This window comes from Lathamus discolor, chromosome 5 (assembly GCF_037157495.1).
Source record: "Lathamus discolor isolate bLatDis1 chromosome 5, bLatDis1.hap1, whole genome shotgun sequence".
Lineage (NCBI taxonomy): Eukaryota > Metazoa > Chordata > Aves > Psittaciformes > Psittacidae > Lathamus > Lathamus discolor.
In genome coordinates this window covers 63,480,431-63,506,650 of record NC_088888.1, presented here as the reverse complement: position 1 = coordinate 63,506,650, position 26,220 = coordinate 63,480,431, and the positions used below count along the sequence as shown (strand labels likewise).

Genomic DNA, 26,220 nt, shown 5'->3' with positions numbered 1-26,220 from the left:
TTTAGAAGTAGGCTCAGTATTTTGAGGACTGGGTGTTTTAACAGTAACAAAGTATTTTTTACAAAGTAAGACAGTATCATAAAGGAGACCCCTTGTAATGCCAGGGAGTACCTGGGTATGTGACAAATGTTGCAGAATAAAATTTGTGCCCTATCTGAAATAAATAGAATTTTAACTTGAAATGTTATAGTGCTAAAATGACAAAACAATGCTCAAGTAGCTCATTTACTTGCCCATTTATTTGTATTTTAAAATGAAATTGCTATGTTTTGCTGGGGAATCATGTGATGCTGTGCATGAAATATGGAAAGTGTATGAAAATGGCTATGAAAAACTGAGTTTAAATTGTTTTTTTTGGATATACTCAGTAACCTGGATAAACCTGTGGCAGGTTTGCTGGCAGGACTGGTGGCCTTATGGGGGACCCACACTGGAGCAGTCTGTTCCTGAAGGGCTGCACCCTGTGGAAGGGACTCATGCTGGAGCAGTTTGTGAAGAACTGCATCCTGTGGGAAAGACTCACGTTGGAGGAGTCCATGGAGGACTGTCTCCTGTGAGAGGGACCTGAGGCGGAGCGGGGGAAGAGTGTGAGTTCTCATTGTGAGGGGGAAGGAGCAGCAGAGACAGTGTGTGATAAATTGATCCTAATCTCTATTCCCTGTCACCCTGCACCACTGCAGAGGAGGAGGTAGAGAATTCGGGAGTGAAATTGAAGCCAGGAAGAAGGGAGGGGTGAGGGAAAGCTGTGTTAAGGTTTTCTCTTTTTTCTCATTATTCTACTCTAGTAATAAATTAAACTCATTTCCTCAAGTCCTACTTTGCCTGTGACAGTGATTGGTGAATGATCTTCCTGTCCTTATCCTGACCCAGGAGCCTGTCTCCTGTCCGGCTGAAGAGGGGAGTGAAAGAGCGGCTTTGGTGGGCACCTGGTGCCCAGCCAGGGTCAACTCACCTCAAATTTAAATTCTCAGCTGTAGGATATGAACTTAAAATGAATATGGTGCACCTTTAAAATAGCTTTGAGGAAGTGTTTGCTTTCATGTTTGAGTCTTTAGTGTTTCCTAAGGAAAAACGAACAATCACACAACGTTTTAATGGTTGGGAGAGAGAGCCTGTGATGCAACAGCTCTAACAGGAAGCTTCTCGTGTAAAACTTTTTTGTACTTTATTAACTGTAAATACAATCCAAATTGTAACTGTTAATAGTAATAAGTATTTGCAGTGTCTAGAGACTCTAGTCAAAATTCTGATGGTATTATGAATAAATATACCTCTTGCTTTTCATCTTTTTTGCAAACTGGGTATTAGAATAGATGGGACAGGCGTGAACTCCAAATATGCTAAGAAGTACTTCAACAAGCTGTAGTTTGTGTGTCCTGTATCTGTCAGACTGATTTATCACAGTTGCGTATGTGATAAATGCAGCAAGTCACATTCCTGAGGGTTTACCAGCTGCATATCTAAGATAAAATTACTTTGTGTGTGCAAAGTAGCAATTTGCTCAGGTTTCCTAGATGTATGGCAACCTGGGTATTTGGATTGCTGGAAAATGGATAGATAACTGCCTGCATAGCTAGGCACTAAATAAATGAGAAATATTTTCCTGTCCCAATGAGTAATATTGGCAGACTTGAAGATTTTGGATGGAGATGAGCTACAAGAACAAGGTCAAGAGTTACAGTGGCTGGTTCACTTGGTTACAAGGGTTACAGAGTGCACAAGCCTAGTCACATGTGCGTGTAACTGATACAAAGGGCACCTACTGAGAGTGACCCTGTCATATATGCTTTTTCTTGTATTTGCTCTTACCATGCAAATGACTTCCTGTTAATCTTCTGAAAGGGACAATGCTGTAATCCGTTTGCTGTGCAAAAACTTATGGTACCCCTGTTACTTTATAAAGTTCTTAATATTTGCAGGGAAGAGAATGGGAGATGTGGGTTAAAGAAAACATGATGCATATAAATCAGTCTGAGAAAATAACATTTAATTCTTAGTGTCACTTAAAAATAGTCCAGGTTTGGACTATTTCTGTTTGGCAGTGTATCTGTGATGAGACTGATAAATTTATATGTAAACATTGAAAAAACGAAAGTAAGCATTCTTCATGAAAGGTGGGCATACTGATCTTAATTTGTCAGCTCACTTTACCTTGCTAAAAATGAGACTTGTTTGTCTATAAAGCTCAAAATGTGATGCTGTGTAACAGTTTTGGAGTGGATGGGGGGGTGTTGGTGGTTTGTAACATTAGGACTGCTTTTTGGTAACAGTTTGAATCTTGAAGATACGTATTTAAAACATAAATTCAGCTTGATTATTCTGTAGGAACCTACAGAATATAAGGTGGATACATGTTGATGTAATTGAAGAATACATCCTATTACAATCTGTCCTGAGGATGCTCATGAAGTTACTGAGGTGTGATGGGTTCTTTTGGCCAATTCTGATGGATTCAGAAGATCTTTGCATGCGAAAAGTTAGGGTTAGTTTGTGAGCTGCTTGTGACAAACTGTGCTTCTGAACTTCAAATAGTGTACCAAACTTATTTGTGAACTAAAACTTCTTTATCTTCCTTGGTTTTATCTTCATCATGGTCTCACAAAAACTTCTGATGGTGTAAAAGTGAAACGTATGCCTTTGCCATTTCAAAAGCAACCTTGATTTGTAGGTCTTGCCCTAATACAAGTGAGGTAGGGGAAAGGAAGAAGGCTTTATTAAGAAGTTAGGAATTTGGGTCTTGAGGTCTAATCTATGCTATAGTTCTAGAACATAAGGCCATTGCATGACATGCTTGGTTGCAGGTATGTTCAGAATATGTGTGTAATTTGATTGTGAGAGCAGTTGGGATTAAACCTCTCTGGAAAATCAACTTGTCATCTTTGATGTTAATAGCTACTACTTTCTTATGCAGGATGTTATTGATCCTAAATCAAACAGAACATGGTTCTTGGCGTTCAGTTGTTTGGTATAAAAAAAAAAAAAAGGAAACCAATGTTAACTTGGGGGGGGGGGGGAGGGAAGGGAAGATAAAAACGTGTCTGGAAATCAGCTATGTAATTCAGTTTTTTAGGCCATTAGTTACAAATGTGATTACATTGTGCTTTAAAAACTGTCTTAGACAGCAGAAAACATTCTTGTATGACTTCTAAAAGGAAAAACAAGTAGTTACAGCCATTTCTTATCAATTTGTTCCTTGTTTATTCTTCCTACCACAGCATTTTCAGACTTTATTAAGTGTCAAAGGTCAAGCTCAGTTTGCCATGAAATCCAAATGCATGTGTTTTTCTGTTAATGATTGACTTCAGCTTTCCTTTAAAGGCTCCTGAAGGCTTAATACTTATAATCTCTACCAGCAATATTTTGCCTAACAGGGCATTTTTTACTTTTGAGCTTTGAGTTTTCACTAACCTGAGCATGTGTTATTTTCCTTTAACTTTTTAAGCTACATAGAATATCTGCAGTCTCTGTAGTAGTGGAAGTTGTTTGCCTGTAAGAATATCTCTTTCTTTAACTATTTCAGGTTCCTCTTTTGTGCCTTACAGTTTGAAGAAAGTGTTGTGGTCAGCTTTCCCCAATACTTGCTTTGGGTTTACCATTACTATCCATTTTATTGGTTTGTTAAAGGGGGAACCAAGAAGCAAAAAAAGCCCCTGAAACTCTGCCTAAGCTTGTGTTGTTATAGTGAGTGTAAATTAGATGGTAGCTAAGTTGCAGTGATATGGGATATTTTGTCAGTGCATGAATACCCTTTTTTCCTGACTTCTCTGTTTTTCTGCTGCTTATGCTCCTAAGGACTTGTTCTCAGTAGAAATTCTCATCTTACATTGTTATTACTTATGAAGGCAAAGAGCAAAACTAGTCTAGTGCAATATTTGTACATGGCAAGCTTGGGGAGTATCACTGTATGAAGGGTATACATGAATCTCTTCTGGCACTTGGTCTTTCATCTGTCACATACCATGCCAGAGAACATTTTACCATGTATAAAGCATTGGGAGATATCAGTTGTGGTTTAAGCCCAGCCAGAAACTCAGAACCAGGCAGCTGAACCCAGGACATCAGTTTATGTTCTGACTTGATACAGTGTTTGGTTTTTTTTCTTACTCCTATTATATGAGCTTATGTTGCTAATTTTACAATGTATCAGCAAGTGTATGCTTCTTTCCTCCTTGTTTCATTAAGCTTAAAAAGGGCATGTACAGACCTGAAGTAGCATTTTGGACTGTCGCAAGACATGCATACTGAAGAGACGCTGTGAGCAAGCACAAGAAAGTTTTCAGCTATTTTTGAGGTCTGTGAGTTCAGTCAGAATAAATTAATTTAATTCAGAATAAACTAATTCAGATTGATAATGACTTAATGTCTGCTGAAAACAGAGGTTTATGCTTTGATGCTGATATAGAAACAGGGTGTCTGTTCGAAGATCTCTATCAGGATCCAGTAGGTCATATATATTTCTTGGTTTCTGACTCATTATAACTACTGGTATCCTTCAGTAATAAGGTTATTGAATAAAACACTTGTTCTCCGGGGACAAAAGAAAAAGACAGTGGGGAAAAAACCGATGTCTGTTGGATGCTTCCACTAGATCCTGGCTCATAAATCTTCATGTATTTGCCATGATCTCTTTGAGCATGTTGTGGAAATCTAATTAGATCCTTTATAGGTAATTCTGATTTTTAAAGCCTGTTCAAGATAGCTTTGGTGTCCAAAAGAGATGGTATTTCCTTGCACTAAATTATCTTTGCCCAAAATATTTTAGAATTTTCATTTAAATTGGGATTTTTTTTTTTATGTCTATATTATTGTTTTAAGGGAGAGCTTAACTCAGACATGCAAACTATACACTTCAAAGCAAACAAACTGAAAGCTGTAGTTATGCAACCTGAGTTTAGAGTATAGGATACTTCCTATGTCATAAATTTATTTTTAGTCCTTAAACACATACATTGTCTAATGGGATCAGCAGATCTCTCGAATAGAAGAAGCAGTGCACTTTTCTGACAGTAGGAACTCTAAATGTGTCAATACATGTATTTCAACATCTGCTTTTCTTTTCTAGTGACCTACTGTTCTGTGATCTGTGGATTGCTTAGTAATGGGAACAGCTATGTGGAAATGCAGTTGCTCTCCCTTTTGTACCCACAACTAATGAAATTTCTCAGAATTCACGAGCAAGCTACTGAGCAGGCTCTGAAACAATTTTCACAGGTGTGTGTAAGCAAGGCATGTAGCATAAGGCATTTGACATCATTTTTGAGTGGTGATAGGTTGGATAAAAATAGGGTTGGCAGTTTCCAGGAGGCTGACCTATGGAGGCTGTCTGTGGACATGGATACTTGCTGGGTCTAATGGTCTCTGTTGGTTACCTAACATCTGTTGAACAATTCCCTCTTCTGGAAATTACTCTTTTTCCCTAGAGAAAGAAAAATAAATAATGGATAAGAGAGGATATATCTGGAGTGCTTTAGGCGAAGGGTAACCCTGTGCTTCTGGGCAGAGGCAACAGGAGTAAAACAGTATTGATGGATAAAGTGCATCTTTAGGAGGGAGATGCAGCTGTTCTGAGCAGTGAAGCTTACATCTATAATGGTTACAATAGGTTTCATGAGATCTACTTTGGAGGATTTAATGGCTTAGAAGTTAAGGATACCCTCAAGTCCTTCCCGTGTCCTAAGGGGAAAAAAAGGGGGGGTTAATCTTATGGCTTATATATAAAATCTTTTTTTTCCTTACCTGAAGGAGTTTTTATATTTTTCCAAGATTCATAAATGAATTGGAAGAGTCTAGTTGTCTGATCTGACACCCCTCACTCAAAACAGGGCCAAGTTTAATAAATAGATAAATAAATAAATAAATAAATTGAAATTCTGAGTTAGATCAGGTTGTTCACAGCCTTGTCCAGTCAAGTTTTCAATATATGCAAGGATGGAAATTCCACAGCCTTTCTGGGCCACACATTCTGGTGTTTGAAAAATTGTTTCATAACGTAATTGGAATATTGTTCATTGCAGTTTCAGTTGTTCTTTGTCCTGTCACTGTGCACCACTGAGAAGAGACCAGCTCTATATTCTGCAGTAATTACCCATTGGATATCTGGAGCCACTAATTAGGTTCCTTTTGAGCTGCTGGTCTTCTCATCTGCAGGGTGAACAAACTCAGTTTGTAGCGTCTCATATGTGAGCGTGTTGGTGGCTGACTATTAGACTTGCTGGGTTGTTGTGTATTGCAGAGCAGTGAGCATGGCAGATAAAATTTGGCGTATGTATGTATCCCATGGGGAGAAATAGAATTGAAATACATGCTGGAAAAAGCCCCTACATTGATCACTACCATTAGCAGGAAAATGAAGTCATGGATAGTGTTCTAAATATCTTTACTCTGAAGCGGTCGCAATAAAAAAATAAAAAAAAAGGGGGGGGTATTAGGAAATAATGGGGAAAAAAAAAGTTGCTAGCCCAACTGTTGGTGGGCTAACAACTAAAAGTTATTGTTTGTCCCATATTAAATACTGTATGCAGTTCTACCTACCCTGTGTCAGACTACCCTGTCTCAGAAACAGTAAGATACAATTGAACTTAATATAAAGGGGAAAGAGAGAAATTTATATCTCCTGTACAAGAGAGACTAAGTCAAAAAGATACCCCATTTTGGAGAAGAAACTACTATGAACAGATCTGATCAAGGCATATAAAAATCATATGTTGCAAGAGGAAGTTTAGCAGGCATGATTCATTTATATTTCTTACAGCAGAAGAGTTAAAGTATGAGCAGGTTCAAAACAAATGGGAGTTTATTTTTCGTGTGGTGCTGAGCATGTTCTGTAACTTATTACAAGATGCACTGCAGCCAAAGTAGTAGTGATGGAACTAAATGTTCTTGAAGAATGGTTAGATGCAACATCCTGCTTAGGAGGTTTCTAAGCTGTTTTTTGCTGCATGTTGGGAGAACACAGCCAGGGAAAAAGTATTGTAGGATGCTAGCCCTTTTTCAAGTGTTCTTCATCTAAGTATTTTGTGGTGGTCAGAAACAGGATACTGGGCTAAATTAGTCTTTGATCTACACAGTATTGCAATTCTTTTTTTCTTAAAAAGAAATGCCATGTAAATGTGATTATGCAGGCAAAGAATTATTAATACTAGCTGGAGAAGAGCAATTATCTCCAAAAATAACTTTGAACAACCACTTCTGTTTCCTCCAAAATAGTATCTTTCAAATTCCCAAACTACACTACTAACAAATCTTATGGAAGCCAATCTTCTGCTTTGCTGAAGAGGATATCCTTGTATGTAAATGGCCATAGTAGAAGTGGAGGTCCTTCACACAGTCCATAGTTGAGTTACGGAGGAAGTTTGCTGTAAGATGTTGCAGATGCTGAAAACGTTTAAGTGTTTCTGGAGAGAATGGCAGTTCATGGAGAAGAGATGGCCAGAATGTTGATAAAAACACTGGGGGGAAAAAAAAGTAATGTCTAAATTTGATAAGTAGGAAAACTCCCCGAAACCTGGCTTATAAAGTCCCTCAGCTGTTACTGGTTTGAGGCTGGGAGAGTACATACAGGCTTCCTTCTTCTTTCTTATTCATAACTAGTAACTTAATGGAAGCATGAAGATTTTCGTATTGTAAATATTGTCCTTCCCTTTTCTCTAAGTATTTTTTTAAAATATAAGGAAAACCCTCCTAACTATTATTCAAGTTTGGCTTTCAGAAGATGCTAAGTGCCATTATTTAAGCAGTTATATTAACTCTGCACTATGACTTTATTGTAATAGGTTACTTCTGCACAAACCTTTTTAGTCAGACAGTGAAACATTTTGAAACATCTGCCATTCATATTATCTGTTTTGTATTGTTTATTTTACACAATAATTTTAAATTAATTTTCTTAGAAATATTTGTAATTTCCACAAAACACCAAGAATTTCATACATTTTCAGTATGAGAAGAAATATTTTCATTTTATAAATCAAGAGATTGACTTGGAAGCAGTTTGTCTCAGATTCTGTGATTTCTGTTCATTATGAGTTAATGCAAGAAGTTCTTATTATCCAGAATCATTATAGTTTGAACTTAAAAGTGCTAACAGTATGGTGTGGCCTGGTCTACTGTACTGTTTACATAATGAGATGGTGGGAGAACTGATTTTTAAGAAGGATGTCTTAACAGTGAGCAGAGGTACTAGTTTAGGGGATAATTGGCCAGTCTATTCTGCAGGTGCTCAAAACCAGCACAAGTGTAGCTATAGGTCTTTGCACATGAGAATCTGTTATATTAACGTAGAAAGTTTGCTTTTATTTTTCACAGTCTGTATGTGTAATGCCAAACAGATTGCTCTCTGAGCTATTCACTGCTGTCTTGGTTTGCTGTGTCAGCTACACAGACACATCTGATTTTTGTAATGTGGGGAAACAAAATATTTAGTTGATTTTGAATCCTTAATTTAAATATCCTTCTCTTCACTTGCCTCGTGTCACTTGTATTCCAGACAGTAGTAGCTTTTTGTTCCCTGTCTCAACCAGAACAATGTCAAGGGAAGATATTAAAAAAAAAATCTTGAAGTTCATTAAGGAATGCTGTTATTAATGTGTTAAGCCAACCACTTGAAACACCCTTGTGAGGATAAACCTGATGCGATATGGTATTAATGCTTTCTTTTATATTGTTTTGTAATTCCCAGTGCTTGAGTCTAAAGAATGAACTAAAACATTTAACAACTTGGTTTGTAATTTGGTAGATAAATATATATTACATAATCTGTGACAATGGGAATGATTTTGTGAATGCTCAGATGTTAGATACTATACTTATAGCTGAAGACAAAAGACACCTAAAATAAGGCTGATTCTTAAAAACTCATGGTAACACAGCAGCATATTTGTGGAATGTATTTTTGGAAACTACATGGTGTAATTTCATTGCTATAGACTTTTGAACAAGGAAATAATTAAAAAGTGTAAGAACATACACTCAGATTATAGTTGAAGTACTTTCATTTTGGAATAATTTTAATTGTAATAGTTTGGGGTTTTCTTGTAAGAATAGGCTTTTGGTCTGATATTTTCATCTTAAACATAGCTTCTGTTCCATCTTCCAGGGAAGCTTGAATTCGTTATTCTGCAATTGCATGTTTTGAGGAGCTAATTCTTAACTTCCAGTGCCTTAAGGAAGGCTTAAGTCCTTAAACTAGGAATAGCTTTTCTTCTATAGCAATCAAAGTGTTTTGTGTATGAATATGAATGCAGTTATATGTAGCAATTAAGCGCTGTTATTAGTATCTGAATTAGCAGCTTTGGAATGTAGCCAGCTTGTGGCCAGGAAAGCAGCCAGTAGCCTGGAGGAGAAATGTTTTAATTAATATGTAATGACTGCTCTAGAGAACTCTCATTATTCTGGCAAGCTGCAGTTGTAATTTTTCATATTACTTATTTGGGACCATTGTAATTTCTATTTTAAAAATGTGGAAGAAAATTCACTGTACCTTTTTCATACTAGGGGAGAAAGAGTAAGAATGCTTGAAAACTTCCTTGAGCAAAGTGATAGGGAAAATTAGTTGGATATTTTGAATGTATTTTATAGCTACCGATTTCTTAATAGGATCAAGATATTGCAGCAATAATTTGCCCTACAGAAATTAAGGATTTTCACATGTGCTGTTCTGTTTTTATCTTAATTCTTTTTGGTGCTAGGTTTCTTCTCAAAGTATGAGTACGATAGACTTTACTGAACTATGCATTCACATAAAGTTAAACTTCAAGAACATTCTTTTTGTTAAATGATAAAGCTGCTCATACAACACATGCCCACAGCATCTCTTGAAGTTAAATTTCAGTAGGACACAAAGCCTCATATTAAAGTCATAATTGAAAGGGCTCCAGTTTCCATTAGGTAGATAAGTGGTAAAGCATGGACTCCCACTTCTGCAGTTCAATCACAGTGCTGTTCTGATATGCTTCAGATAAGGCCATTGTCCTTCCTCTTAACTGTCTGTTGTGTTGAAAATCAGTGGGAACTTTTCTTCTCTTTTTAGGGTTTGACTGTCATTGTTGTAACAAAAAAGAGTCAAGTGAGAAGAAAGGCATATTTCTTTCATTAGGAAGCACGAAGAGCCAAAGTCAGCATGTTGTTAACTGAATGTAATTTGAGCGGAATGTTTTCACTTCAGGCTTCTTTTAAATTCCAATTATTTTATTAGCTGTATAAGCCATTAAAAAGTACTGTAAACTTTGATTTCACTAAGTAGAATGCTAATTGAATCAAAGCCTGTGCTAACTGGAAATTAGAACTGCTGGATTTGTATCTGTGGCTCTGAAGTAATTTGGTCTAAGACTTTATGCTCGCTACTTAAACTCTGTTTCAGTTGGCCGGTTTCTTTACTGGTTTGTCTGCATAAATAGGGGGCACATACCTATCCATGTGAGGTTGGATTCTTGTAACCAGTAATCTCTGGTGGGCTTGTCTAGTGTCACAGTTGCCTTTGTGTCTTCTCATACCTAGGCAGGAAGGTTTAACCATTCCTTGGAACCTTCATACCACTGTGAATCTGATGATGGTGTGAGTCTTATAATGCCCACTTAAGATTTAGCTGTCTTTTCTCTTGGCCTTGCAGATATCCCAGGTGTCACAGGTACTCCATGATTCTTAGTGCTGCCCTGCAAGTCATGCAGAGAGGCTGAGGTCTGCTCATGGTTTTGGAGCTGCCATTTACTTGGGGGGGATGGCAGGAAGCCATGGACATACTACTTCCTTGTGTCTGCAGTTCTCTTTGGACAGTAGAACTGCAGTCTCTATATAGCTCACTCTGGGAGGGATAAGTAGAAAGATAGGGAATCTTGCAGAAGCTGGACTCCTTGGGAGTTTTGTAACTGACTGGTCTCCTGGCTGTATGAGAGCAGCTTACAAATTGTAGTTGGTATAATGTTGTCTTGCAACATCAGGAGCCATCTGGGCTGCAAGATAGGACAGATCTTTTAAATCATCTCTTGTTATACCCAATGTGCATTTGAACCTTCCTTGACTGCAGAGGAAGAGAAAGGACAGACCTTTCACAGTCTTTGCCTTTCAGTCAGTGTCACAGTGGCCCTGTTCTTCCTAGTCTTTTGTGCTTTCCCTTCAAACACAAGCTCAAGCTTCTGCTCAGAGGTGCAAGGCTGCCAGGGCGATCTTGTCTGGGTTAGTTGTACCCAGGGAATGCCCATAGAAGTAGCTCTTCTTCAGACTGCAACTTGAAACTCCATTACATGTTTCTCATGCTCAAAACCCCCCAATAACAGTCCCCCTGCCCCAAAAGTTAGGTCATGGTTCATTGAGACCATTGTTCACCCTAAAATAAAGGGTTGATTTCTTGTACTCTCGTTTCTGGTTTTTGTTAGCCATCTGTTCTCTTTTGTCTTTCATTTACGCTGTAAATTCCTGGAAGAAACAATATATTTTTTTTTGTTTGCTTGCTTGTTTTGCTGTTGTCTTCAGTGCCTTGCACAATGGGGTCCTCATCAATGTGGAGGGCTTACTGGCACTTTAACAACACTATGGAGTCTTGATATTGATAGCTGTACTTGCAAATATTCTTCATTAGGTCTCTTGGTTATATTTTTTATATTGTTTCTCCAGCTGTGTTTTTAGGAGAAATATGATAAAAACCCCACAGTTTCACAGATTTAAATCCATTCCCGGTTGAAAGAGATCTTTCATCTTCTGTGTAATTCAAAAAAGTTAAAATATTTTTTTCAGTGCATCTTGCATCGTTAGCTTCTCCACTAACTCTTTAGACCTTTCTTTTTTTTTTTTTTTCCCAAATAGATGGGGATGTTTATCTACCTGAATATATTTGTTGTAACTTTTGTGCTACAGCAGCTTGATTTACCTTTATGCCCTGGGAAAACTGTTGGGTGTAACATCAGTGATGCATGTTTGAAAGAGTGAATAGATGATAGCAGGTAAATGATGTGGTTCTGAACCCCTGCATGAAGCGAAGCACAAAGTTAACTTATAACTCAAAATGAATAAAATTCTTTTCTGCCTAAGGTACGTGAGGGTATTTTTAGTACACTTGGAGTAAAACATCACACTTGTGGCAGAAACTGTAGTGTACTCGCCTGAACTGAATGTTAATGATCTAATATTTATAATGATTTATAATATTTATAAAAACAGTACAGTTTTAACAATGTCTGTAGAACTGGAGCAGCATCAGATGTAGTGACATTTTCCCATTAAATATGGAAATGCTTGTAGTAGCTTAAATTTGTTTAAAGTAAAATCCTATTTCTAATGTGTATATTACAGTATAAAAACCTATTGTTTGTTTACTCATGATTAGCATTCAGTATGATCTAAATCTATGTAATTGAGTTAAAAATCTGAGTCATTAAAGTTTAGAATTAATTAAATGTGTTGATTGATGTCAGAATGGGTATGGAGCCTCAAAGGTATCTTTAATGGTTTAGTCATCAGTTTGAATACTAGGCTTGCTGGAGGAATAATTGTTATTTTAAAAAGTAAAAGTAATAACTACTTCTGTAGCTAAATGTGTTCTTTGAGCTGGTATAGTCTAATTTAGTTGATTATGTAAATTGCTCAGGCTTTTTTTCCCACGTTAGGTAAATGTATTTTAAAATCTATTTACATATTTAAAAGTTACCCAGTTTTTCCCCAACTTTTATGTAAGATTGTATGTTGCTGAACCAAAAGAAATACTAGCTGAAAGTTTAAATCACTTGGTCCTCTAAAATGCTGTCTTTTTCTATTCTGCAGCATGGGTGACCTCTCTTTCCATGGGGATGGTCTTCTTCTGTTCTCCAATAGTCAGCATATTCACAGACCTGTTCGGTTGTCGAAAAGTAGCTGTTGTTGGAGCTGCAGTAGGATTTGTTGGACTCCTTTCAAGTTCTTTTGTAAGGTAAAAAAATTTCTTCACCCTTGAAATATTTTGTCAATTTAATGGTGGGGGGTGTAATTCTGATACTATAAGCAGACTATGAAAGAGTAAGCAATGCTACTTTATCTGTTAGAGTAGGAACCTTGGCTTATTTGGTTTTGGTTTTGTCTAACTGACTTATGAAAACTCTCAAGTGGTACTTTCAACTTGAAAATAATTTGAAAAATATAATATAACTTTATAACAGCACTTCCTATTTCACAGGAACCACTATATATAAATGTATCAGCAGCAAGACTAATCCTGTAAGATCAACAGCATTGTCCTGAATAAACTTGTATGTTTCTTAATGTATGCTGTGCTGTAACAGGTACATAAACACTGTCTTCCTTCCCACATCCTGTCCCCTCCATTTGCTTTTAAAACACTTTTGTAATGTTGATAAATATGCAGTAGAACCTCCACGAAGGTGTTGAGTTTCTAGTAAAATTTGATATTTTCTATTATTACTTGTCCTATTGCCAAACACAGGTAATGAAAAACCTTAGTATAATGACATATACTTAGGGCTTAGTGGCTTTATAAAGAAAATCACAGTTCTTGTGTTACTGAAAAAACTTAAACAGTAGTTGAGCTTTTTTTCCCTCTAGATTACACTTCATTTTATACATTTCTGTAACTTTTGCAGAATAAACCCTAAGAAGTTCAAGAGCAGCTGATTTCTTGGACATGTCCAGTAGAAGATGAGGAAGCAGGAAATTACTCATTTATTCTAATCACCAGCAGAAATTGGTTAGTGAAGATAGAGTAAGAAGTAGCACAGCAGGAAAATAAGCCACAGTTACCTGTAGGTCTCGATCTGCTTTTTACACCACCCTTAGCAGAGTAAGTGCAGGAACAACCAAAACCAAAAATTCAGAAGAGTTTCTATGAGGATAAAAGTGTATCTAGAGACAGGCTGGTGGAAACTTGTTTTCTGTTCCTGTACTCTGAACCAGATGGATGAATAGTCATGCTGTGTGGCACTATGTCTGAGCTAACACATCTAGTTTGGGCATATGTTCTCTGATGTGGAAGCTTATATACAGGTTTACAGGAGAAGGCAAATACTTCTGAGTATAGTACTGAGACTAGTGTTTATTCTTGGAATAAACATTTGTGGGGAAAAAGAAAGCTTTGTTACTTGAACAAGCTTCTATCCTGACTTTTTTGTTTGTTTTTTTTTTGGTGCTGTTAATCCAAGTGCAAATATTTCCCTTTATTTTATTAAAGCAAACAAACAAAAACCCTACTTCCTGATATAAGAGGCTTGTTAACCACAGATGAGGTTAAAACTAAAAGCATGCATCTTGGAAAAGTCTTTCTTCCCCCTTGCTTCCCAGCAGTGTGTTTAAGTGATGAATACTAAAACAGTCGAATAAATGAAAAGTTTTCAAAAAGGAAAGATTTTTTTTTTCTTTTGAACAAATGCTGTCATCCTTGTGTTTCCCTGATATCCAATGGAACAAGGGCACAAGAGGAATGCAAGAGGAATACTTTGTAAAGTTTTAAAAAATATTTTATCTTATTTGAATTTTGGTTTAGAATTTGAGGAACACTTTGAGGTGAATTCCTGTTTGAGTACATGCCATGTTACTGTGCGTTCTTTGTGTTCTATTACTTACACTAAACATGCTTATGATGTCACCAGTTAATTGTGGGAGTATAGTTCAGATACAGAAATCAATGTTCTAAAAGTAAAATATTATACAGTAGATAAATGTAAATTTGATTTACTGCTTTTGTTACATACTGTTTTCTTACTATAATCTTATTTCTTAGGAAACTGAGATGTAAGAGTATTTGTAATACAGGAAAATAGATTGCTGTGTATGCCATGCTGCAAATTCTTGTAATGAATCTACAGATGTATGCAGAAGTTCCTGTCCTTAATGCATTATGTTCCTCCTCTAATTTTATGACTTCTGTTTCTATTTTTTCCTGGTTATTTTCCATTGATAAAGGTAATTAGTCTTTCCCCTGTATGTTGTTTCTGCTCTCTTACCTTGTGTATGATCAATACAATACACAAAACCAGAGTTCTGGTGTCAGACCTTTGTTAGTCAAATACCATTTTCCAAGAATTTCCTTGATGCGTGGGACGCTTACAGAGGGATGCTGGTGGGTAATCTGCAATAAAAAGCCTATTAAAAATGCTCTTTTAAAAAAAAAGTTAATATATTGGCAAACAGATTAAATAATTTTGTATAACTGCTTTAAAAGCAGTTGTTAGCTGATAGAAAAGAGCCCCTGGTACCTTGAAAACATAGTACTTAAAATAATTAAGTCAGTCAGCATGTTCTACCTCAAATCTTGTACAAAGCCATTTTTTATTTGTTGCCTCCTTCATCTACATATAAAAAAGTTTCCTTTGACTTACTAATGCTACAATACTAATTAATTATACTAACATTGTTATTTTATGCTGTTAAGGTTTCTCACACAAGTGCCTTTTAATGTTACTTGTCTGCCTGTTAGCTAATACAATGGCTCTGCTTCATTTCAGTTTTATAGGAGATGGTAATGGAGGAGAACTTTGTGATGAAGGTGGTCCTTGATATGAGTGGAAATGTTTCATTCTTTATTAGTGTGCTTTTCCTTTCATAGCATATCCAATATCTGGGTCAAAACACCAAATTTAGAATATTTAATAAAACCAAGAATATTTAAGAAATTTAATACCCAAAGTCTATAATTTGCTAATATGTTCTAAAAAAAGACAGGATTTTTGGTTTATTTTTCACTATTAATGATGTTTACTGCTTTTGCTGTTTTAGTTTTATAATAAACTATGCGATACTTGATTTTCTGGGTTCAGGGGGAGTGTTCAGTATTCCATTTGAACTGCTAGCACAGTGACATAATGTGAAAACCAAACCAATACAGTTTTCTGCAAAAGAAAAAGCCAAACCCCCAGCAATGGTTGAACTTACATTAGGCTAATTCACCCTGACAATGATTTTTGTAAAAAGCTTTTTCTTAGTCTGACTCTTTAGTGTAATCATACTTGAATATAATATTGCTTTTTTTTAATCTGTTCAGTTAATTCTGTGAAAATCTTAGTGGAAGGAAATGGAATAATTGCTGAATTATACTTACAGAATGTAGCTCAACTATAAGTACATATAAACTCTTAACTCCCGTAAACATATCAATTCATTGAAAAACTGTCTTGCATATGGTAGGTGGATGTGAGCATACAGTGTTGTATAAACACTAATGATTCTTTCCTTTTTCTTTTGATCTAGCACCATTGAACCTCTATATTTCACCTATGGAGTTTTATTCGCCTGTGGCTGCTCATTTGCGTACCAGCCATCCTTGGTCATTCTGGGGCACTATTTCAAGAAACGCCTTGGACTAGTGAATGGCATTGTCACTGCAGGCAGCAGCTTGTTCACCGTGTCACTGCCCTTCCTCTTGAGAGTTTTGATCGATTCTGTCGGTCTATACAACACCTTGCGGGTCCTGTGCATCCTCATGTTTATTCTGTTCCTGGCTGGCTTTACATACAAACCCCTTGTTTCCAACGCCAAAGACACAGAGGGAGGAAAGAAGGGAAAGTTCAGATTTCCTCCTGAAAAAAAGATTTGTAATTTCTCAGTTTTCAGAATTCTCAGTTACCGAATCTGGGCTTTTGGGATTCCAGCAGCACTTTTTGGATACTTTGTGCCTTATGTTCACTTGGTAAGTGCATGTTTCTTCTTACATATGTATTTAAAACTACAGCTATTTTCTTTTGTGTAGTAGATGATAGGAGGCAATAGTTGTTACAAGTTGTTGTGTTGGGGAAAAACATGCAATTAATTTTGTTGTTGTCTGTGATTAAGAGGGCTCCCATCAGAGCTGTTAGTGGAGTCAGTTAAAATTTTAGTCCCTTGTTCTCAGTCTAGGGTTTAAAATACTTTAACCATGAAAAGAGACGTTAGAAAAGTATTGGTAGAGCTGCATACATGGTCAATGATACTTGTGTATTTCAGTGGAGTAATGGAAGGAGTGAATAACAGAAAACAAGTAAAACTTCTAAGTTTTGCTCCTTAAGTTGAGGTCTGTGTGTTAAAACTTGCAATTTTTAGGGTGCATTTTGTTGACCATTTTCCAGGTTTATTAAAAGAAAAATACTTGGATTTCCCTGTCTCAAACTTTACCTTTGTTGTTTACTGCTATAGCACTCATATAATTAATTCTGTTATGTGGTGCTTCTGCCAGTTCAGCTGGTTTTCATTGTCATCTAAAATGCTATCTTCTGATGATGGGGAAGCTGTCAATCAGCAATTTCTTCTACATGTAGTAAAGTTAGCTTGTTTCCCTAGCAGGGTTTGGGTTTTTTCTTTCTTTTTTTGAGGCAGCTGGGAGATGCATTGCATGAAACGTATCTGGCTGGCAGTCATTGCACTGCTTACTTAAGTGGTGAATTATTTTTGGACAGCTTCCTGGTGGTGCTGTCTGAGCTGAAGAGGTGCAAACTAAAAGGCTTAAAAGGGAAAGGGGGAAAAAAACAAGCCAAAAGAATCCAAAAGGCCACAGCCTGCAATGGGGTGCTCTACTTAGAGCATTACACCTCCTTATATTCAAGAGAGCTTGATAAAGAGCATGAACTGATACCCACTATAAAGATAGAAAGATCATATTAGTTTTATTATTCGTCCATGATAAAACAGTAAGAGTAATTATGATAAATGTCTCAACTCCTTAAAAGCCCATGGATTTGTGTGCAGTATCACAAGTGCTGCCACTGCTTTCTGGTAATACATTGGCAAGGTTACTGACACTGCATCAGATACTCGTTTTAAAAATTACCTTAGGGTGTGGGATGGTTTGTTTTTTGAGCAGCTGTAAACTGCGTTTTATTCATGGCTGGTTCTTGTTACTTAATTTTTAAGAGTGTAGATCTCATTCTACAACATTTGGAATTAGACTATTTCAAAAGACTGTACAACTGGATGTCTAAGCTGTTGTGACATCTTATGCTATTTCCCCAGAAGTGTCATAGAGATGTTTTGAAATAAAACAGTGTTCAGAGGAGAATAAGGGGGGTGTTTTAGAGAAAGCTCTTGGATAGGTGGTAAATGATTGTCAATGCTTGCAGAGAGCCGAGAAACAAGGCTATATAAGCAGTCACATAGAACCTCCAAAATACATTTATTTAACAGAAAGCTTACAACTTCTTACCAAGATGCTTGTAGGAATGCTTCATAGTTTTAGACTGGACTGAAGCTGCTGGTTGACTGACAGAGGACAAACCCCTCTATTTTTATATTATATAATTTTTCTTTTTATAGTGTGCTTTCACTCTTGCTGAGTGCACTCCCCCCCCCCCCCCCCCCCCCCCATATCAGATTGGCACAAATTCTGATTGCAAAATACGGCTCCAGTACAGGAAAACAACTTGATTAATGTGGTTTCTGATACAATGCTTGATCAACACTAGAAAACAGTACGGTTAGAATCTGATATTTTAAAGATGACCTCAAAATAATGCTCAGATTTAAATGGCAGCTTGCCAGATTCTTTTTGTTGGATTTTTTTTTTTCTCCTCTCAGTTTCAGAGGAACCATGAAGCTAAAGTATGCTTAACTATTTATAACACAGTCTTCAGTGGTAGTCAGTTTGTTCTGTATGCCGCTTTTGAGAGGGGAGGCTTCACCAGCTCTTAGGAATTCTTCCCTGATAAGCTTTATTATCAGAACCACCTTCTGAAACCACAAGTTTTTGTTTTAATTTGCTTGTCTCTAAATACTCAATTTTCCTGTACAATTCTCTGGTCCTCCTGTAAACCAGAGAGGAAAAATATCAAATAATGTATAGTAAGCTCCCACTACTTTTATTTAAAACCATTCTAAACAAGAAGCTTAGGTTCCATTCTTGGCTTTGCAGATTGCATTATTAAATGGAAAGTAGCTTTATTTTTTTTCTTTAATATTTTAAAAGATCTGATTTAAATTCAATGCAGAACTTAGTTTAGGTACCTTTCAATATACACAAAGAATCTGTGGAGGATTGAGGTACTACTTATGTTATGTATCCAGGACTCTTAGCCATACTTTGAAATATTTAAAGCCTAAATGAAACTTTGATCAGCGAGTATGATAGGGATGGTAATAAACAGTATGAATTGGAATAAAATTTCATGTGTTTACACTGATTTAAAAAACTATGTAGGTAACATCAATGTGAGATTTCTGTTTGCTTATGTATATGGCCCATTAAGTACTATGTGAGTGCTCGCTAATCTTTCAGAAAGCTTGAAACAGAAATAGTTTAATAAAATAATTCCTAGCATTACTGATTAAAGTTAAAACTTGCATTTCATAAATAGAAGTATTTCTGCTTCCAGAATGTATTAAGGTGTTTTCTAATCTTCAGTCTTGGGTAAGAGACCAGGATGAAAAATGTTTTAGTACTTCCAGGTCATATATTTAAGATTTTGTTGGGTTTTCCTTTTAAAGGTATTTATTTTTATGAAAACATGCGTAGGTGAAAAACCGTAGCATTTATTGCTGGTGGGCAGTGATGCATGCTGGGGGGCTATTTAAAATCTTAGAGAGTTTCTGTGGATCTGTATTTGAGAAAGTGTCTAGATCAGTCTTCATCAAAGGACAGCATGGATTCTGCCCATCAACACAGGTACTTCAACTCCAGTAGATAGCTCTGGACTTCCTTAGTTGTAGCTTTGTCTACTTTTTGATGAAAACCCCCACATTTTGTGTACCGACAGAAGTACCTAAAAGTGCGTACTTCCAGATAAGTCAAAGGCTATAAGAAAAGAATAACTTTCTGCTGACACATGTACCAAACCCGAGATTACTTTCCTTGGCTTTTGAAAATGAAAGGTACTATTGTTCCATTGTTCAGTGCATATTTTTGAAACTGTATCAATACTGTTAAAAGAGATACGGCACTTGGACAAGTGACAGTTTCTGTCATGCTCAAAGTCTTGAAATTTTCCCACAGTTACGGTTGACCAACAATAGCTAGGCTGTTAGAATGGGATGCTGGTTCCAAGTGCCCTAAGAGAAAACATTTCAATACAGAGCCTCATGTCTACAGTTCTTCCATTTGGCCTCAGACCTGGTTGCTGTACTTAATCAGGTCCCATTTTTCCCACCTGGAAAGGCCGTTTCTGCTAGAATGGTGGTGTGCTCTTGACCATGTGGTGAAACACAGGTGCTACAGGCCCTGCTGGTTTTGGTCATTGTGTGTCACCACTCCATGGCAGCTGGAGGTTGCAGACTTGGTGCGCTCTTGTCACTGCACATCAGTTGCTGTCTGCTGGCTTGGTGGAGCAGAGGAGCTCCTAGTGCCTCAGAAGCACACAGAGACCCTACCTGGGTCAAGCCCTGATTTCTCTCTCTTGTGTTCCTGAAGCATATTAGAAGAAAAGAGGATGTACATTCTGACAATTGTAGTAGGACAGAAATAAAATCTCTGGAATAATAGAATTAGCCAGGACTTCACAGTTTTAACCATCTGCACCATGTTTTCTAGATAGAATAAAAGATGTTAAAACCAGAGAAAATAACCTGCTCTTGAGTAAAGTTCTAACTGAAACTAAACAAGTGAACTATGGCATGCTAGATAGGATTCATAAGAAGTAGCTGGCAAGAATTACCAGTCTCTGACTGGTAGATACAGCTGCCTGTGGAATAGGCATCATATTCCTTTTGGCTCTTACAGGGGAGAACCAAAAAGGGAGAGCTTTTCTTATCCCAGTTTAATTGGTGTCAAATTCCATTAGTAGGTGTTCCATTCCATGTGATTTTGGGGAACTGGGTTGTGAGAAATACTATAAATAGGTTTTGACTTACAATATGGAATGGTTTGGGTTGAGACTTCTAAAGCATTAATTCAGATTGTTGAAGAACAAACTGGTAATTCATAGGGTTACTAAATCAAATGGTTGTTATTCCTCTCAGTTTTTAAACTAGTCTAAACTGCAGTGATTTGAGAGTTTTTTCTTTTAATGTCCCCTAAAATAGGCAAATAGCCAAATAAAACCTAGTCTAATTCATTCAGGTTTAAAATATCAGTCCACAAGAGAAATGCAAAACACCTTCCAAGTTATATTTAAAGGACTATCTCAAGGAAATGATTAAGTGTATTTGGAGCAAAGTATACCTAGCACAACACAGTAAAAAAATGTGTATTGATAAAGTTTACTTTTCTAAATCTAAATTGTTTTTTATGAAGAAAATACTTCTAAAGAATGACTACATCTCTTTGAAAATTAAGCTTGTTGTTTAAATACGGCTATAGGCTTGTATATAATTGATATGCAGTGTGAAAGTTACCATAACACTGACTGTTCTCTTAAACCATCAGAATAGCTCAGGAAAAATAACTTCAATATTTCTCACCCTGCTTTGCTACCTATTCCTTGATTTACTGTGTAGATCTGACTTTAATGCTTATCCACATTCAGATTCCGTGATGGGTGCATACTTGCATACGTAGAGATTTTTGGTTAGCAGTAGCTATGTGGAGCGTGAGTGCTCTGTGTCTGTGTGCTGCTTGTTTAAGATTTGAAAAAATGGTGTGTGCCTGGCCATTTTTTCAAACAACTTCCTTGGGAGGATCTGTCTTTAGACAGATTCAAATACTGGATTTATTCTCCTCCATAGATACTGAAGATTTAGTCTCGCTGCCACTCTGAATCTGCGCTTGTCAGGAATAGGTTCAGCTGGACCTCCAACAAACAGGGAAGCGGGCCTGCACGCTTAATGCTTGGGAAGGATAGGTAGCAGCTGCCTCAGATTGTAGAAACTGCCACTGAGAAACAAAGTATCGTCTTGGTCTCTGCTCTAAGGTCTGCCTCAACTGCCTAATGAGAAGTAAAGAGGCTTCCAAGCAGCTGACCAGCTAAAAGGTGTTCCAGCGAGATACAGCAGCCCCAGGGCCATTGTTCAAGTACAGACTCTGAGGCTCTGCCGGCGTCTTCTTTGAAAACAGGAGGTTAGCTGGCTCTGCTCATCAGTTGCCTTTTCAGATTCCTGAGGAAACTTTGTGATGATGAAGGTTCAGTCTCTAAATAAGCCTGGCTGCCAGTAGTGAACCCTGTATAGCTGTTTTTTACTGGAAAATGAAAATATTCTACAGTGTATATGTCCTCTGTGGTGCTGGGCTTTGCTGTATGAAACCAGGAATACGCTGTGTCTGGAAGAATTTAGAGGAGATTCCTTGTTCCCTATGGTATTATGTGTTGCACGAAGGCAATCAATTTGGCTGCCTTTTCTTTTTATAGACCTTAGGAATGGCTGGGAAGACGTGCCAGTGATGACAAGCATTCTTACCAGGCCACTAATCCCCTGCTCTGCTCAGTCCATAAACAACTGTGACAGATTGAGAACCTTGCTGTGTTTCCTTTGGAGACTGCTTGGCCCATTTTGAGCATTTGAGTTGTCATTACCCAGTCATTTTGGGCTCTTTTTCACCTGGATAATCCTTCCAGTTCAATTTGTTTCCTATTCATTGCCTCCCATGGTGTTTCAGTTGCCCTTCCAATGACACCTTTTACAATAGGAAGTTTCCTGCAAAGTAGGAAATTACTCATTTTCATCTAAAAAAAAAATAAAATATATATACGTTTGGGGAAATCTATTCATCTGCAAACTGAAATTAAACATAATTGAGACTGGTTCTTATGCCATGACATTCAGAATTCAACCTTTCCATTACAATGCCACATGTGTGAAGTTCCTTAGCTTGTGTTAGGTCACAACCATTAACAATAACAAGGCCCTTGTCATCTGACTTGTTGACAGCTTTTAGGATTTTAACCCAGGTCTTTGTGGTAGCTGACTAATTCAGACAGATGTTCTCCACAGAAAATATTTAGTGGTGAAATATTTAGAGACCTCATCGAAGACCTCAGTAGGGCTTTTAAACCCATGGAGAAGTCAAACCTTTTCCCTTGGTATGAAGGTGATGCTGGCCTCTTTGGTTTCCACATTTGCAAGGGTGTACCTCTATTGCGGTAAGTTCTAGAGTCTGTTCAGGCTTGCAGATCAAAATGCAATGGTGAAAAAATACACTGTGTCACATACCAGGCTACATATGTGATCACATGGGCTGCTGAAGGTTGGCCTGTTCCACAGGCAGGTATTTTATGTGTGTGTGTATATATATATATATATAAATATATATGCTTCTGCCCGTGTGAAATACTGGAAGAGTTTACTAAGTGTCTTTAGGGGAACCTCCTTTTGACATCTGGGGCAACAAGTTCCCTTGGGGAAGCTCACAGATACAGAGCCTTCAAAATGTAAACTGTCTTCAGAACTCAGGAATCTGTTCTCTAGACAATCTCTGTGCTTAAAGATACTTATGAACTATACCGCAGTTGTAATTTCTGTTATCAGAGAGAAAGGTCATGATCCTTTTGCTGCATAGGGAAGCTTTATAGCAATGTATTTCAGATATATCTCATCAGAACAGATGATAGGAACTTAAAGGTTAGATCATTTAGGTAGTCTGCTTCTCAGGTGGAAGCTAAATTACATTCAAAAAACTTTACCATCCTAACAAGACACACATTTTTAATCCTGGGAGGGGCATAGGGGTGGTTGGAATAGCTGTAAAGTACTTGTTAATTATAAGAACTTCTTAATGCATACGGACAAACTAATTTTCTAGGCTGCCTCACAGAATTACACAGCTCAGATAATATTAGTCTCTTTTCTGTACAGCTTAGTCTCTCTCCAGATCTTCTGTGTGTGTTTCTTTGAAGTTGCTGAGGCTAGTACTCTGCCCAGATAGTCTGTCCTCTGACAAAAAGATAGTGCTGTCTGCTGGTCTGTACTTCCTAATCTGTTGCTGGAACATCGAGTTTGTTCCTGCTCTTTAGCTAAGAAGTCTTATCCTCCCCCATGTTTTGACTCTCCCCCCTCTCCCCCTTAGAAACAACATAATGAATAGAAGGACTTGCTGATATGGGTTATAGAAAATGCAGATCTTTAGCAGATCTTACACCGCCCCCCCCCCGTAATGTAAGATCCTTGCCTTCATGTGATTTTTCTACAACTGTTTACCATATTGGGCCACCTTCCTGAAGTGAATCAGGATAACTTGTCCTTCAACTCTGTTCTTTATCAACCAGCCATTTTGCTTTGTCTCTACCCATTTCTCACTCTGTATCACTGATGTGCCTTGTTTTTCTTAAGAAAAGGTCAGATTCTGCTGTGCAGATTCAGTGTTTGAACTTTCGCCTCCTAAAACATGTGGCAGTGAAAACTGTCCTCCTGTGCAATCAACTTGGAGAAATGAAGAGCCCAGGTCTCATCAGATCCTCTGTAGCCACAGTTTGTCTAGGAACTTAGATGAAATTCTTGCCATGTACTTTAAAACAGTCTTAATATCCATATACCCAATTTTTGAAAGGCCTTATTTAGTCAGGACGAAATAGTCTCTATTCTAAATTAGAAAAATAATAATTTTCCACTTGTAGACTGCACCCTCCCCAAGCAAAAGCTTTGCGTCATTAAGAAGAATTATACTGGAAAATATGAAGTGTATAGAAATCACCCAAGATTCTCCAAGCAGATCTGAGCTACCATGTGGGGACAAACTGTAAGATGGTCAGGATGAATCTCACTGCAGTAGTTGATGTTCTGCCCAACAAGACCCTATCATCATCTGTAACATTGCTTACAAATATCTTTGTAACTCTTCAAGCCTCCTCTACTCTTGTTGTGTTCCCTAACACAACAAGATGTCAGGTGCAGCATCTCCAAGTTAGACTTTTTATTTGAGAAACCAGTTTCATCTGCTCTTCTTGTAAGAGTGATTTCTCTGCATAGAAAGTGATAGTTGCTTTGTATTCCCTGCAGTGGGACACGCATCTCTTCAAGAAACCATAGTAGAAAGGAGTTGCATATCTTGCAATAAATGAAGCTCTTCAGGTTGTGCATTCTGTGTGTACGGTCCTAATCCCGTACCTCGCTCCTCCCTTTAAGTCCTAAATCCCTGGATTCCACAGCGGATACGAATAGAAGCACAGATGTAAATGTTGTCCTTTATGTCTGAGTGCAAAGTATGATGAAAAGTATGATAGTATACTGCATGCAATCTAGTAACCAAAAATCTCTAACCTTAAACATATCCACAGTAAAGTGCATACACATAGCACATCTTGAATAAATTTACTTCTTGTAAGGTAAGTACTGTCTCTGTTTTGTGAACCACTTGTATTATGTCATGACTTGCTACTTTTAGAATTTTGTGTAAAATAACAATATCTAATTGTTACATCTGGATTTATTAAATTTTTTTTACTCAGACTGGAAGACAGTCAGCTTCCATTACTACATTCACTTGCTTTTATCGGCTGCTGTTCAAGAAACCTGTTCATTTCTTCAGATTTCCTGCATCAGTCATTTGTCTGAAGTCTTATCTTTTATTTCCCATGATCTTTCAGTTTGTTGTGTAATGATATTTTTATAGCTTTCAAATTACGTGCAGTACTAACAGATAACTGTGTGTCAAGCAGATATTTCTCTATACTGTAGTTACTCTAAGAAGTTTCAACTGTAGGTCTAGTTCTCAGTTTCAGCACTATCTCCTTTCTCATCCACTTAATCTGCCATATTTGTCTCCAGTGGAAGACTAACAAGGCACTGGTTTTGTAAATGTCCAATATAATTATTAAGCAGATACCTCTGACACCCCAGTGGCTCCCTCTGCTTTACTTGCTTTTCTAATCTTTGCATTTATCTCCCTTCAGATCTCAACATCTGCTGCAGTTTGACTGCCCAGGTTAGTGAAATTTTTCCCCCTTACCCACTTCTGTAACTATCTTGTGCACCCATTTCTTTCCCAGTATTCCTCAATGTTGATCTGGCAGATAAATTCTTGGCTAGACTGTCCATTTTTGACATTGGGGTGGGTGGAGGTGGGAAAAGACATTATTTCCTGCTTGTAGTTATAATGAAAGCATATTTAAACTAAGTTTTCCAAATAAGTACTAGAAAAGAATAAAAATCCTAGGCACAGAAAGAATAGAAACTGAAAAGAATAAAACAAATAGTTCTGGGTTTTTTAGAAGTAAATGAAAGTTTACAAAAGTATACTCAGGTACAAACAGCAAGATGGATAAGAGCAAAACAGATTTCCTCAGGTTTGTGCAATACTAGCTGATTAAGAGTACATTACGATTTCCTTTGTGTCAGTCTCTAAAAGCACACTAGTCAATGTACTCTTGAATAATACAGATTATTTTAATAATAAACAGAGCATATAGTTTGAAGTCAGATTAAATCGTAAAGTGTATTCTCTCTCTCTTTTAAAGCCTATTTTAATGGTAAACTCAGCAT

General features: G+C 37.2%; 1 protein-coding gene across 2 annotated transcripts in view; it reads left to right on the top strand.

The window, feature by feature from the left end:
• The window catches only part of SLC16A10 (solute carrier family 16 member 10), a 72,859-nt gene that overhangs the window by 31,251 nt on the left and 15,388 nt on the right, over window positions 1–26,220 (top strand). For both annotated transcript variants that reach the window (XR_010613151.1, XM_065681068.1), the window contains exons 2-3: window positions 12,751–12,895; window positions 16,162–16,600. Coding sequence is in view for 1 of the 2 variants with exons in the window: in XM_065681068.1 (XP_065537140.1) it covers window positions 12,751–12,895; window positions 16,162–16,600 (584 nt within the window). In the remaining variant the exon portion in view is untranslated. The remainder of the gene's footprint in view (window positions 1–12,750; window positions 12,896–16,161; window positions 16,601–26,220) is intronic.